We start from the raw sequence: 13,181 nt of genomic DNA, 5'->3' as shown, positions 1-13,181 counted from the left end.
ACGTAAAGTCACGCGCGTGGGTATCGAGCCAGAGCGAATCAAAGTTCTACCATCCCGAGGAGGGAGGGCTGCTTGGGGGTTGGGTCAGCCCACCAAAACCGCCCACGGAAAATGCAAGCTGCACGGACTGAGTGGTGCGAAGGAGAAGCTACAGCGGATTGGATTCAAGTTAGACAGTCAGGGGGACTTCCGTGTGGGAAAAGGTGCATGGATAAAGGGGAAGAATATGTTAGAGACTGGGCTCAGATTGGGAGGCCGGAATGGGCACAGACAAGCAGAGTCTGAAACAGGAAACTCGTTTTATTAGGCTCTGGACGTTAGTATTCTTTGTACATGCTGGGTCCGGTGTGCCCCTGGGTCCAGCCCAGATCACAGCGGGGGGAGACAGTTTTTGAGTGAGCCCAGGAGATGGAGTTAGGGGAAAAGAAACTTGGGGTCGTGGCCCCAATACACAGATGGGTAAGCTGAGGCCAGGGGAGGGCCAGGGACGTGCCCGACGTCACCCAGGAAGCTGGGCACTGCGCTGGCCTCTTTTCTTCAGGCCAGGGTCCTGGAGACGGAGCAGGACCCTGGCCTCGCGCCGCCGGCGGCGCCCGTAGCTGTGGGGGTCCTGGGGCTCGCGGCCCGCCTTCCCCGAGTGCTCCTTGATGGAGGCGGAGCGGAGCCAGTACATCATCTCCGGGAGGCGGTGGGTCTGGCATGTGCCCAGGGAACAGAGGCGCCTGCGGTGCCGGGGCTGCCTGGGGAGGGAGCAGGGGAGAAGGCCGGGTTCAAACAGAATCCTCTCGAGAAAGGGGTCTCGGTGGGGTCGGGACACCCAGAACTCCGCGACCGCAGAGGCGCGCTTACAGATCATCATTCCACCGACGCGGGAACCAGTGGCCTGAAGGGGGCGCACGCTCCTCGCGGTCTTCTTCCTGCCCTGTCCCCGCCGCCACCCGCCTTGCTCACCTGCCCACGGAGTCCGGGTCCCCCAGGACGGAGGAGGCGAGAAGCAACAGGAGGATGTGGAAAGTCATCGTGGGGTGGGGCCGGGAGTGGTCCTCGAAACCCATGTGCCTTGAAGTGGCCCCTCCGGGGTGCGGCTCCGCCCCCTTCCCGAGTCCGACGGTCCCCTGGAGGCCCGCTTGGGCGCCAGTCCCCACTGCCCAGGCGGGGAAAACTGCGGCCAAGAGTCGAGGAGGCCACACCACGCCAGAAGGGGAGGCTTAGAACCCGGATCCCCACGTCCTGCTCCTTGGCTTCTGAGCCCTCGCGGGTGCGGTCACACGGCGGAGCTATGACCCTGGGAGGCCTCGGGAGAGGGACCCCTTTAAGGCGGAGGGAAGAGGGGCGGGGCAGCTGACACCTGCTAGTGGTGACACAGCTTAGGGCTTCCAGGAAAGGGGTGGGGGCAGGGAGGCGCTGGGCTCCTGTGACCTCAACCTCAACCTCAACCCGTTGGGGACCATGAGGTCTCCCGGGCCAGGCTCCTTCGTGGGTTGGGCAATGCGGGGAGCGAGCGGAGCCGCGTCGGGCTGTAGACAGAGGGAGTCTGGGCCCTAGCACGGCGGGCGGACACCATCCTGGAGGAGGACTAGGTGCAGACGGGTGCGAAGTGCCACCAGGCCTGGGGTTCCCTCTGTACCGAAGCAGGTGGAACCAGGGCCGCGGAAAGGAAAGTCACGGTGGCTTAGGCGATGCAGGTCCTGCGGAGAGCACCCTGGGGGAGCAGGGACTCTGTGCACAAGGCCGTGAGGAAGGGTCAGGTGTAGATGCCACGGCTGCAGCAGAGGGTGAACACACAGCCCCTGGGGAGCTGTCGGGGGGCCTCTGAGTCCATCTCTGTGAAGACGGGAGGCGGGGAGGCCCTGCTGCCCTAAGGTAGGACACCCCCCCACCCTTGTCCCCCACCTCCAAGTCCCAAGCTAGGCTGGGGGAGGAAGCAGACACACAAGGAATTCTATGCCCTTAATATACCCCCCATGACTCAGTTTCCCCACCTGCAGAGGGCAGGGCAGTAGTCACTGCCAGTCAGCCCTGGCCTGGCCTTGGAGGGTCCTGGACAGGAAAAAACAGCCAGACAGTGGAACAATGTGTGCGCTGGGGGGGAGGGGAAGATGACTTTCTGGGAAACTTAAGGACCCAGCTCTGCTGGGAACCCACACCCCAACCCTCCCCCAGCCCAGCAGGGCAACTGGGGACAGGAGCTCTGCCCAATGGGGACAAGAGGGAACAGGGCCTCAGGGGGCATGAGTGAGGGAGATTGGCGGGGGGGACAGGGGAACAGAGACTAGAGGCCAGAGCCAGGGAGCAAGACCTAGAGACACAGAGGTGGGGACAGAGACCTACAGCTACCAGCAGGTGCCATCCCAGCACCCCCCGCTGCTCAGGCTGTCACCGCAGCCCCTGCAGACCGAACCCCAACCCCACTTTGCCCCCCAGGAAGCCGAGCCGTCCCAGCTGAGGATTTATTGGCGTAAATGCAACCATATAAAAACATAAGTTATGAAAAACACAGTCACGATGTGCCCCGCCCCAGCCCAGACCCCTAGAACCCCCTTCTGAGGGAGGGAAGGAGAGGAAGGGGGAGCCCCCAAACTGCCTAAGAACGCCGCAGCCCCTGGGCCCGTGGAGGGCCGGCCCGGCCGGGGTGGGAGAAGCCGGGCCGCCTCAGCGCATCCGGTAGTCGGTGGAGCAGGACAGCTCGCACAGCTGGCCCTTGAAGTCCAGGTCAATGGTGAAGTCCAGGTCGCGCTGTGGGGAGAGGGCAGATGAGGGGGGCTGCACATGGGACAGGCAGAGATCTGGAACCGTCTGAGTCAGGGAGCGGCCGCAGGGGATGCGCCCCCAGCCACCTCCCACACTCCCCGGAGACCCCACGTCCAGGCTGGGGGACCCCACGTTGCTGGTCCCACCCTCAGCCCTGACTCCCAGCCGCGGGTGACACCCTCAAAGGCACCTGGAGCCCAGCCAAGCCCGCCCCTCCAGGGCAGAGCTCAGCAGCTCTGGCTCTCGCTTAAGGGTTGTTCCCACATCAGAACCATTCCTATCAGTAAAGCAGTTACTCCTTCCCTCTTCTAGGAAGCAAACCTCTCCCCCAGCACACTTCCTCCCTCACGGCAACACTCATGGTCCCGACCCCACTGTCCCCACGTCCTCGGCTCCCAGGCTTCCTGGAGGCCAGGCCTCGCTCCGTGCTCCCCACCCCCCAGCGCTCCCTGGAAAGGCTTGGGCCCAAATCGCCAATAACCTTGAAGACTTCTGCCCTCAGGCCCCCCACCTCGGCCCAGGCTCCCGGCTTCCTCCCCGCCCCTCTGGGCCTCTCCTTCGGTCTCTTTATGCCCGGGTTTTCCAAGCTCTGTACTCCTGACATTTGGTGGTCACAGTCGAGGCTTCTTCACTGTCCTGTGCTAGATGCTACTAGCATCTTTCTCCAGGTGTGAGAGCCCAGAAGGTCTCCAGACAATGACAAATGTCCTCTGAGAGAGGTGTGGCCTTGGGACACCCACTCCGGCAATGCTCCCTGAGCATCACCCAGCCCCGCGCCCACAGATCCACACTTCTAGCCCAGGCCCACGCCCCCGAACTCCAGGCTCCATACCCTTTGTCCTCCCATCCAGCTGGGGTCTCCCCAGGGGTCGCAGACTCAACCGAGCAGAGGGCTGCTGGGGCCCCAGAACAGGCAGCAATGCCCCTCCTGAGCCCAACCCCCCCCGCCGCCCCCGCCGCGCCTCACATTATTCTTGGCATTGGGCCGCATGCCGATGGTGCCAAAAATCTCCTCGCCTGTCTTCACGGTCAGGTAGTCCTCCATGTAGAACACGGTCTGCTTCCAGTGTGTGTAGGGGGACTCGGGGCCTGGGGGTGCAGTCGGGTCAGCCGGGATGCGGCCAGCCGCCAGGCCTCCTGTCCAGCCCCCACCCTGGGCCTCGGCCTGGCCCTTCCCTTTGTCTGGCCCCTCCATGACCTTTGCTGAGCCTCCACCATCCCTGAATCCCTTCACCCTCATCAAGCCTTGGAGAGGAACTGTTGGTTACTGGTTCACGGGTAGGGAAACGGAGGCATGGCCGGCCCCCTGGCTCCCCCTGCTGGCTCCTGCCCACCCCCCGTGCTCACTGGTGGAAAAGCCCGTCCTCTTGTGGCAGCGGGTGAACTCGATGTTGAAGTAGGCCACGAGGGCGTGCACGTAGTCATTCCGCTTCACTTGCAGACAGAAGGGGGAGGTGAAGGTCAGGTCTTCCACCTTGACAGTGTAGATGTCCACCTCCTGCGGGACAGGCCCCGTGAGCCCCACTCCCCAACACGCAGCCCAGCGGGAGGCGGGAAAGCCTGGGGGAGCCACGCTGCGGTCCTGCCGCCTTCTCTCCCAGGGCCAAAGCCCACCCCGGTCGTTCCACTTCCTAGAGCTACTAGTTCTGCTTCAGAGAATTGCCCGTTGCCTCTTCTCCACGGCCTTCACCCTGCCCGGGGGCCTCTTTGCGGAGCTCCCTACCTCTGCCCCCACCCCCCCTCCCCCGCCACAGCTCCTTACCCGACCTATCAGCCAATGTGACGATTTTAAAACACTGTCCATCAGCTCATGTCAAACTCCTGCTCAAAACCCCGACAGCTCCCTGGCGCCCGCCCTCCCAGCTCCTGTCCTCACTCGCTCCAGACTCCCTCCTCCTCCTCCTCCTCCACCAGGTTTGGGCCGCCTCTCGCAGCCCAGCGCAATGCTAGGGCTCACCCCAGTGTCCGGCTCCGTGTGCGGACACCGAGGGGCTCAAGAACCGATCGCTGCCATGGTATTCTTCATCAGTGGCCCAAGTGCATATCAACTTGCTCAGGGCCTTGAGCTTCCTGCATCTGGAGTGCTGGCCAGCTCAGGGGTGCCCCCCTGGAATGCATCCCCCAGAGCAGTGCCCGCCAGTCTGGTCTTGCTCCCAGTGGCACCTGGAACCGCCCACGGGGCTGGGCTCATGAAGCTTTTTAATGGATTGAAGTGGCTTCTCCAGGCCTCTAGCGCCGCCTCCGGCCAACAGGTCAGACTCCCAGGCCTCGGGCAAACACTGGGCCACCTGATGTCGTGGCCCTTCCTTGGTTCCAACCCTGGGCCACCTGGCCACACCCCCCCTCACCTTTATGAGACAGGCGTTGGTGACCAGCTGCTTGGGGTCCACCACATCCACCAGGGGCTCCTTGATGGCCACGTCTTTGATGCAAGACATGTCAAAGCCGTATACGTTCTCCCACCCTGGGGAGGCAGGCAGGGAGGAGGGGTGAGCCCATCAGGGGCGCCCAGGCCAAGCCTGCCCCGCCCCCCGAGCTCCTGGGGGGGGGGCCCCCGAGCTCACAGTGAATCTTGTAGTCTTTGTACTGACGGTCTTCAATGGCTGTCACATACAGCGTGGCTCGGTCCGGGAAGATGAGGCCATCGGGGGCCTGCCGAGGGGTAAGGGGAGGATGTGAACGATTGGGGGGGCGCTTGGAACACTGCCCCCAAACCTTGACAACTTGGGTCTCTATCCACACACGCTATCCCCACCCTGGTCTGAGCCACCTGGACTCCTACAATGGCCTCCTCACTGGTTCTTCGCTTCTGCTCTCACGCCCGCATCTACTCCCCACACGGCTGCAAGGTGGCATCCAGGAGCACCTAAGTCTCAGGCCTGTCCTTCACAGGTTCTGAAGAATCTGCAGAACTCTCCCTGGCTCCTCAGAGACGAAAATTAAAGTCCCACGGGGATGCTCAGGCCCCTCCACCCCCTTCCCTTGTACTGTTCTTCCAGACCCTCAGTCCACTCCCTGCTGTTCCTCAACACCCAGTAAGAACACTCCTGCCCCAGGACCTTTGCACCAATTCCTCTGCCCAGATGATCTTTGCCCCAGATCTCCTGCAGCTCCTACCCCTTGTTCAGGTCTCAGTCACCGCCCCCTGGGGAGCCTGCTCCCTGAGCACCTGGAACTGTGGTCCTCTGGCCTCTCCCCATCCTTTCGCCCTGCTATAGTCTTCTTCCCAGCACCCCAGCACCAGACACCTCCTGACACTGTCTCCTTGTCACTGTCTAGCTCCTGGTGCCTGTTACCTCCCATTTTGGCTTTGGGCCCTCCCATATCTGAGCAGTCAGTCCCCTGCATGAAGTCCCCTGCGGGGGAAATATCTAGTATGGCTTTTGGTTTTCTGCCCAGGCCCTGATTGATAGGTGCTCAACACGTGGCCGAAGGAGCCCAGGCTGTGTGAGCCTGTGTGAGCTGCCCCCACCCTGCAGGGGGCCTCACCAGCCACTTGTCTCGGGCGTAGAGCACGGTGTTGAGCATTGACTCGTAGAAAAGGCAGTAGCCCATCCACTCGCTGATAATGATGTCCACCTTCTCCACCGGAAGCTCTACCTCCTCCACCTTCCCCTTGATGATGGTCACCACTGCGGGGGCAGAGAGAGGCACATGCAACTGGCCCCGAGGAGACCCGTCCGCTTGCCTCCCCTGGGGGACCAGAACCTGGGGACCCCACTGGAGCCGCCCCTGTCTCCTCCAGGAAAGGCTGGGAGCTGCATTCGGGCATCTTCAAAGAACTCTGCCAGCTGAAGCCACATTCTCTGAACTCAGGGTTTTTTGGTTTTGTTTTTTTATAATTTTTTTTTTAAAGTAATCTCTATGCCCAACATGGGGCTCAAATTCACGACCCCGAGATCAAGAGTCACACACTCTATGGACCCAGCCACGCAGGTGCCCCTCTGTTAACTCAGTTTTGTTTTGGTTTTTTTAAAGATTTTATTTATTTATTTGACAGAGAGACAGCGAGAGAGGGAACACAAGCAGGGGGAGTGGGAGAGGGAGAAGCAGGCTTCCCGCGGAGCAAGGAGCCCAATGCGGGGCTCAATCCCAGGACCCTGGGATCATGACCTGAGCCGAAGGCAGACGCTTAACGACTGAGCCACCCAGGCGCCCCTGTTAACTCAGTTTTAAAATTCATTCATCACCCTGGATATTTTTAAGGCAGAAGCAGAAATGTATGGGTTAGGTATTGGATGATAAGACTTTGTTGTTAACAGCATGGTCATGTTTTTTGAAAGGCTTCATTAGAGAGAGACACACACAGTAGGATTTATAGGAGAAATGACATCACGGTTGAAATTTGCTTCAAATGGAGATATTTAAAGCTCAGTGGTAGGTATCTGGGGGCTCATTACACTAATCTCTCTTTATATATATATATATATAAAATCTCTTTTAAAAAAATCACTACGGGGGCGCCTGGGTGGCTCAGTCGTTAGGCGTCTGCCTTCGGCTCAGGTCATGATCCCACGGTCCTGGGATCGAGTCCCGCATCAGGCTCCCTGCTTGGCAGAGAGCCTGCTTCTCCCTCTCCCACTCCCCCTGCTTGTGTTCCCTCTGTCACTGTCTCTCTCTCTGTCAAATAAATAAATAAAATCTTTAAATAAAAAAAAATCACTTCGGGGGCGCCTGGGAGGCTCAGTCAGTTGAGCATCCAACTCTTGGTTTCGACTCAGGTCATGATCTCAGGGTCGTTGGCTCCAGTCCTGTGTTGGGCTCCACGCTTGGTGTGGAGTCTGCTTGAGATTCTCTCCCTCTCCCCACCTCCCCGTACTCTCTAAATAAATTAATAAATAAAATCTTAAAAAAAAAAAAATCACTTCAGTGTCTAAAATGCTAGGAGCCTCCACATCCGGAAAACCCACCATCTTCCCTCATTCTCTGCCCCAGGAACCCGACAGGTGGGAACTCAAAAGCCACACGGCAACATCCACACAACCGGCATTTTTGACCCGAGCAACCCTCCTTTGATAACCTGACCTCCCAGATACACTAGTTCATACATGAGATGACGGTGCGGGCTAGGGGATGAACGTCTCAGGGGCTGCTGGAATGCCCACCCCCAGGAGCCCGACTGAGAGAGCTGGGGTACGTGCAGGGGATGGCCGTCATCGAAAAGAGCAAGATCATCGAAAAGAGCAAGAGCCTCTCACATCTGGAAATGTGTGAAACTACACGATGAGCAGGTGGAAGAAGTAAAGGGCAAAAGGCTCGCGTGAAATGCTATTTATGTCTAAGACATGCATGTGAGCGTGAAAAGATTTACACGTGTACGTGCTTGTGGGTGTAGACTTCTCCGGAAGGGAATGTGGGCTGAGCTTAGAAGGGCGGCTGAGAGACTTCTCACCACGGGCCCTCAGGTGTCAACCCCATGCCTCTGCAAACTAAAGACTGCTTCTTGCCCCCGTGTTTGACGAGCGAGGCACTAAGCTCGTGACTTTGCCACTCGATTCCTCAACCGGCAGCACGCGCCCTGTCACCGCCCGTTGTGAGTTCTGAGAAGGGATTCTCAGGCTGCCGGCAACTCAGAGCCCGTGGCGGGAGGAACAGCTGAATCTGTGCTCAGTGACGACCCCCACCCCACTGCCAAGGGCCCCGGGGAAGCGGGAAATCACCCACTCCATCCCCACAAACCCATTCTCTTCCTGGGCTCACCATGGTCTAACTTGTTGGCTTTGACGATCTTCACCGCATAATCAGAGATACTGGAACACTCGATCTGGGGGCCCAGGAAGAAGGGAGGGTGAGACCCCCCCACTCCCACCCTCCGCCCCCAGTCCCCTCCATCCAATCCCTGAGCCCTGAGGGGCCCCTCTCTGTCCCCAGGCCCTGGCCCGCCCGCCTGCCCAGGACACTCACCCCAATGACCTTGCGGGCTCCAGCCTTGGCAGCAAACATACAGAGGATCCCTGTGCCCGAGCCCACGTCCAGCACCACCTTGTCCTTGAAGAGGTGCCGGTTGTGAAACATGGAGTTTCGGTATGTGAGGGTGCGCACCTCATCTTTCAGCATCTCCTGGAGGGGGAGGTAGGGGCGCAAGGCACAAGCATATCATGAGGGGGCCCACGTCCCCAGCTGGAACATGGGGTGCCCTGGCCTCTGACACACTGGCGGTTTGGAGAGCTAGAGCTCAGTCCTCCCACTTCCTTAGTCCCCTTGGAACAAGTCATTTCCCTCCCACGTGCCTCAGTTTCCCTAGTTGTAAAGTCAGACCGGATGGACTAATCTCCCTCCCGCCTTGGCCTGATTCTCCCATTGCCTCCCGAGCCCCAGTGATCCTCGGCTGGACCCAGCACTTAGTGCCCCTAAACGGTACACTTAAAGGTAAATTTTGTTATGTATATTTTACCACAATTTGGAAGAGGCCTCAGCAAAAGGGGAAAAAAAAAAAAAAAAGGGAAAAAAGTGCTCAGAATCGCATCCCCACCGCTTTCGGGGACCTCGGTGCGAGAGGGTCCAGAAGCCCCGGGCACAGCAGGCGGGAGCCGCTGGGGGGCAGTCCCACCGCCAGCCACTAGAGGGCGGCAGAGACCGGCAGGCCCTGACCTCCGGCTGAAGTTTCAGGCAGGCTCGCCCGCGCTCCCACCCCAGCCTCCCGAGAGCGCCAGGCTAAGCTCCGTCTCCACGGCAACGGCTGGGAGAGGCGACCCCGGGGTGTGTGCCTCACACCCAGAGGGGCGGCCAGGCACGCTGCCAGGGGAGCAGGGCGCATGCGTGGGAAATTAAGTTCCAGCCCTCCCAAACATTAACCCCCTCCAGATTCAGCAGCTCTAGGAGCTGTTCACACTCACCTCGTGAATGCCGAAGTGAGCATAGGAATCAAAGTAGTAATCTTTGGACGTCATGTCCTCAGCATTGGGCTTCTCGCTGCTTTCTGCCTGGCCACAGGAGACCTGGGAGGAGGTGGATGGGAGCATGGGTCAAATCTGGGGGCTCTCTAAGGCCTCTTAAACCTCCAGGTCCCTACTTCTCCCTGGAGAATAGACACCCCCCCAAAATCATACCAGGGCAACCCTACAGCCCCCGTCTGCCATCTTGCCTCCCCCCAAACCCCAAAACCTTACAACCCCACTTTCCTCTTCCAGGACCCCTCCCCAGAGCACCATCCAGGGGAGTACCCCGATACCCCAGCCACGCCTACCATCTCTCCAGTCTCTCTGCCCCCGTCTCTAGCTCAGCCCACAGCTGGGGAGGGGAGGGGAAGGCAGAATTGGGGCTGACACGGGAAGGGCAAAGGGGGGGGCTGGAAATGTAGTTAAGGAAGTAGCCACAGTATTTGGGGAGGCCAGATGGGAGCCACAAACCTGGAGGGGTTTTGTACTAACGTTTTGGGGGCACAGGGTAAACTGGTTTGAAGCAAGAGGAATCATGGTTAGACCGCTAGAAAGGGCCTGATATGTGGCAAGATATGTTTATGTGGGGAAGGGTCTCACAAAAGGATATTTACTTCTTCAAGAGGCGGCTGGAGGCTCATCCCATTAGCCAAGGTGGCTACAAAATTCTAGGAGAGAGTAACAGGGAGACAGGATTAGCTACTGGGAGTGGCTAGGGGAGGGCCAGGCCAGGGGACCCCAGCTCACAGGGGAGGGGGTGTTTCCTGCAATTTTCCTTTTCCTTGGCAGGGAGTGGTGGCAGAGGGAGCAAGTAAAGAGGCAGGGCTGTTTTTAAAAGGGGTGGGAGAAGTGGGGGGAGAAGAGATGGGGTTCTGTCCCAGCTACGGCTGGAGAGATGGTGGCCTGCCCCCACGCCGTCCCTCTCTGACCAGGCACCTGACCACACACACCTCCCCCATCCAGGCCACAGGAACTGGCACCCGCCAGGTACACACGCACCACCAGCTGTCGCTCCCCCTCATCATCTAATCCCCCCAGATTAGGTGACACTTCCTGACACACATCCCCATCCTGGGGTGCCGTGAGTAGCTGGCGGGGGGGACTGGCAGGATGTACCCACTGGGCATCTGCCGCCTCTGCAAACAAGTCTCTTGTCTGAGAGGACCCCAGGAAGGAGGTGTGGCACACAGGCACCCCCACCAGGGTGGCACCCTGACCCCTAGCTCCTGCCTTGGACTCAGGAAGCCCCAAACAGAACCAGCCCGAGCCGACCTCCTAGCTTAGCCCCCTCTTCCCAGGAAGGGGGAGTCCCAGGGAGGAGGCCCGACTCTGGACCCTCAAACCCCTCCACACGTGGGGCCAAGTCCTGAGGCAAGCTCTAAGAAAGATACTTCCTCCACCCATACAGACCCTGGTCCAGGAGAGAGCCAAGGTGGGGGGGAGTCATTGGCGTGACACCCGGGAGCTGCCTGCCCCCCAATGCTACAAGGTAACAGGAGGCAGTATGCAGGCCCCATCAGATTACATCCCTTCCAGATGTGACCACCCTCCGGGCCCCAAGAAGCACGAAGTCACAGACATGACCCACGGAGCTCCAAGCCCCGCCCCCACTCTCCCAAGCCACTGAGGACACCTACAAAGAAGGGTGACTGGTAAGGGGATTTCCCACTGGGACCCATTTCTCAATACCACTAATACCACGACCAGGCAAGTCCCAAGAGGTCTTGAAACAGCCCCGGAGCCAACCCCATATGGCTGCACAAGAACCAAACCTCTCAGGAAACCATTTCAAGCCTCCAGGCTCAGGACCCTCAAACAGGGCTGCAGGAAGGGGGAGGTCGCCCACCTTCGCATATGCGCCCGGGAAAGAAAGGTCTCCAATAGGAGGTAAAGCTCGTAGTTTATATTCCCCACATCCTCTTCCCAGCAGAGACTCTCCCTCCCCTCGCCCGGGAGGGCTCCGAAGGGGAGGTGGGCTTTGGGACACGCCCCATGAAAAAGATGTCCCTCCCACACACCCAAAAATGGCCACAAGGGGGTGCACGACGCCTTATCGGGAAGGATCTCCTTCAACTAGAGGCCCCCCCACCACCCAGAGGGAGGTCACAGAGGCATGCCCCATCCCCCCAGCTCCCAAAGCCCCGGGCAGGAGAGAATCCAGGCACAGGAAAACGGCGGCCCGGAGGGAACCAATTCTTCCTCTTCCTCCAATCCCAACCCAGGAATGCACGAAACCTGGACCGAAGCCTAAACAGATGCCCCGGTATCGGTAACGGGGTTTTGGAGGGTCGAGATACACTGTCCCTCCAGAAAGACTCTTTACTTCTCGGAGGGACCGATGCACGTACACCCCGAGGGGTACGTCGCGATCCCCGCGGGGAGGACAGGGGGCCTCCGAGGGAGGGTCGGAGCCTCCTCTCCGCCCCCCCCCGGGGCGCCCCTCCCCCGGCCGGGGGCGGGGCCTTTGTCCCGCACGTGGAGCCCGCCCGGCCACCGGGCACGGCACACCCCCTCCCCACCCACAGTGCCGCGGCCACGTGGGGGGCAGGCCGGAAGCGCCCCCAGCCCTCCTCCACGTGGGAGGGGGCACGACACCTTCAGCTCGACCCGGTGCCGCAGGCCCCCGAAAGCTAGGAAACCCGCACCTCAGACTGTATCCCGGGATCCGGAGCATGCGGCGTCCCCTCCGTACGGCTGAGAGCCTTCATCCCCAATCCGCCCATTCGGAGCCCCTTCCCCACGACGGCGGCATAAAACATCGACCCCCAAACCTCCCCCCACCCCCGACGGCGCTCCAGGCGCTCACCTCCATGATGCAGTTCGCGGCCTCGGCTGCCGCCATCTTCACCCGCACCTACTCCTCCTCCTGCCGCCGAGACCCCCCCCTTTCTCCGCACTCCCCCGGGACCGCCTTATACCGGAGGGTCCACGGCCCGCCCACAACGACCCCGCCAGGAGATCTCATTGGCAATGGAGGCGGCCCGTCTGAGAATATCGTTTATCAATTGGGCAAAGAAGACGCCCATCAAAGTTGAGGGGCCCGCCCAGTCTGGTGTGCGGAGCCCCGCCCCCTTAAGTCGACGGGGATGGGAAAGACTGCCCGTCTGTCGCAAAAACCGCGGCTGATGATTGGGCAAAGTCTACCAGAAGTTCCCGCCCCTGTACCCCCAGCACCGCCTCAAAGCTTCCCGGCGGGCCCCGCGCTAAGCGGACATCTTGAAAGAGAGCTGTCCATCGCCAAAACAACCCGCCTCTTTGTAGCTGCTATTGGTTTATCCTGAATGTGACGTCATGAAGCCTTTAGACAGCCCTCGTCTAGCGGCTGATCTCAAGGAGAACGCGGCGATTGGCCCACGAGGAGGGAGGAAGGCCGGCCTTTAGGCTCCAGCGATTGGCTCCAAGAATAGTCACTCCTCAGCCATTCGGTGGATTCTCCCAGCCGGAGGGGAGTTCAGAAGGAACAAGGGAGCTTGTGCCCATTTACCTGAGGGACAGACTGGAGAAGTGAGAGGCCCGGAGAAGAGGAGGGCCTGTCTGGGGTCCGACACAAGT

At 60.1% G+C, this 13,181-nt stretch overlaps 2 protein-coding genes across 4 annotated transcripts; both read right to left on the bottom strand.

Moving 5' to 3' along the window:
- Positions 1-282: 282 nt before the first annotated feature.
- ADM5 (adrenomedullin 5 (putative)) lies at positions 283-2,310 on the bottom strand. Its single transcript, XM_036068246.2, has 2 exons — positions 952-2,310; positions 283-740 (listed from the first exon to the last, which is right to left on the bottom strand). The coding sequence occupies exons 1-2, from the start codon at positions 1,053-1,055 to the stop codon at positions 500-502; spliced, it is 345 nt and encodes a 114-aa protein (XP_035924139.2). The 5' UTR covers positions 1,056-2,310; the 3' UTR covers positions 283-499.
- Positions 2,311-2,436: 126 nt separating this feature from the next.
- PRMT1 (protein arginine methyltransferase 1) lies at positions 2,437-12,585 on the bottom strand. Of its 3 annotated transcripts, XM_036068207.2 has the most exons (11): positions 12,436-12,538; positions 10,244-10,297; positions 9,588-9,689; positions 8,656-8,811; positions 8,452-8,515; positions 6,241-6,383; positions 5,316-5,403; positions 5,100-5,215; positions 4,099-4,249; positions 3,719-3,840; positions 2,437-2,736 (listed from the first exon to the last, which is right to left on the bottom strand). In XM_036068207.2, the coding sequence occupies exons 1-11, from the start codon at positions 12,469-12,471 to the stop codon at positions 2,653-2,655; spliced, it is 1,116 nt and encodes a 371-aa protein (XP_035924100.1). In that variant the 5' UTR covers positions 12,472-12,538; the 3' UTR covers positions 2,437-2,652. The 3 variants fall into 3 exon arrangements, with proteins under 3 accessions (XP_035924100.1, XP_035924101.1, XP_035924103.1); XM_036068208.2 differs by lacking the exon at positions 10,244-10,297 and having other exon boundaries at positions 12,436-12,585; XM_036068210.1 differs by lacking the exons at positions 10,244-10,297; positions 12,436-12,538 and adding an exon at positions 9,938-9,956.
- Between the last annotated feature and the right edge of the window lie 596 nt (positions 12,586-13,181).

This window comes from Halichoerus grypus, chromosome 15 (genome assembly GCF_964656455.1).
Source record: "Halichoerus grypus chromosome 15, mHalGry1.hap1.1, whole genome shotgun sequence".
In the NCBI taxonomy this organism is placed as follows: domain Eukaryota; kingdom Metazoa; phylum Chordata; class Mammalia; order Carnivora; family Phocidae; genus Halichoerus; species Halichoerus grypus.
Note: the sequence above shows the minus strand (reverse complement) of the source record. Positions and strands in the feature narration are given on the sequence as shown.

Coding starts and splice junctions, on each gene's coding strand:
- ADM5 (XM_036068246.2), bottom strand. CDS start 1,055: ATGGGTTTCGAGGACCACTCCCGGCCCCACCCCACGATGACTTTCCAC. Junction 741..951: donor GACCCGGACTCCGTGGGCAG/GTGAGCAAGGCG, acceptor CTCCCTCCCCAG/GCAGCCCCGGCACCGCAGGC.
- PRMT1 (XM_036068207.2), bottom strand. CDS start 12,471: ATGGCGGCAGCCGAGGCCGCGAACTGCATCATGGAG. Junction 10,298..12,435: donor CCGCGAACTGCATCATGGAG/GTGAGCGCCTGG, acceptor ACTCTCTCCTAG/AATTTTGTAGCCACCTTGGC. Junction 8,516..8,655: donor GAGCCCGCAAGGTCATTGGG/GTGAGTGTCCTG, acceptor CTGGGCCCCCAG/ATCGAGTGTTCCAGTATCTC.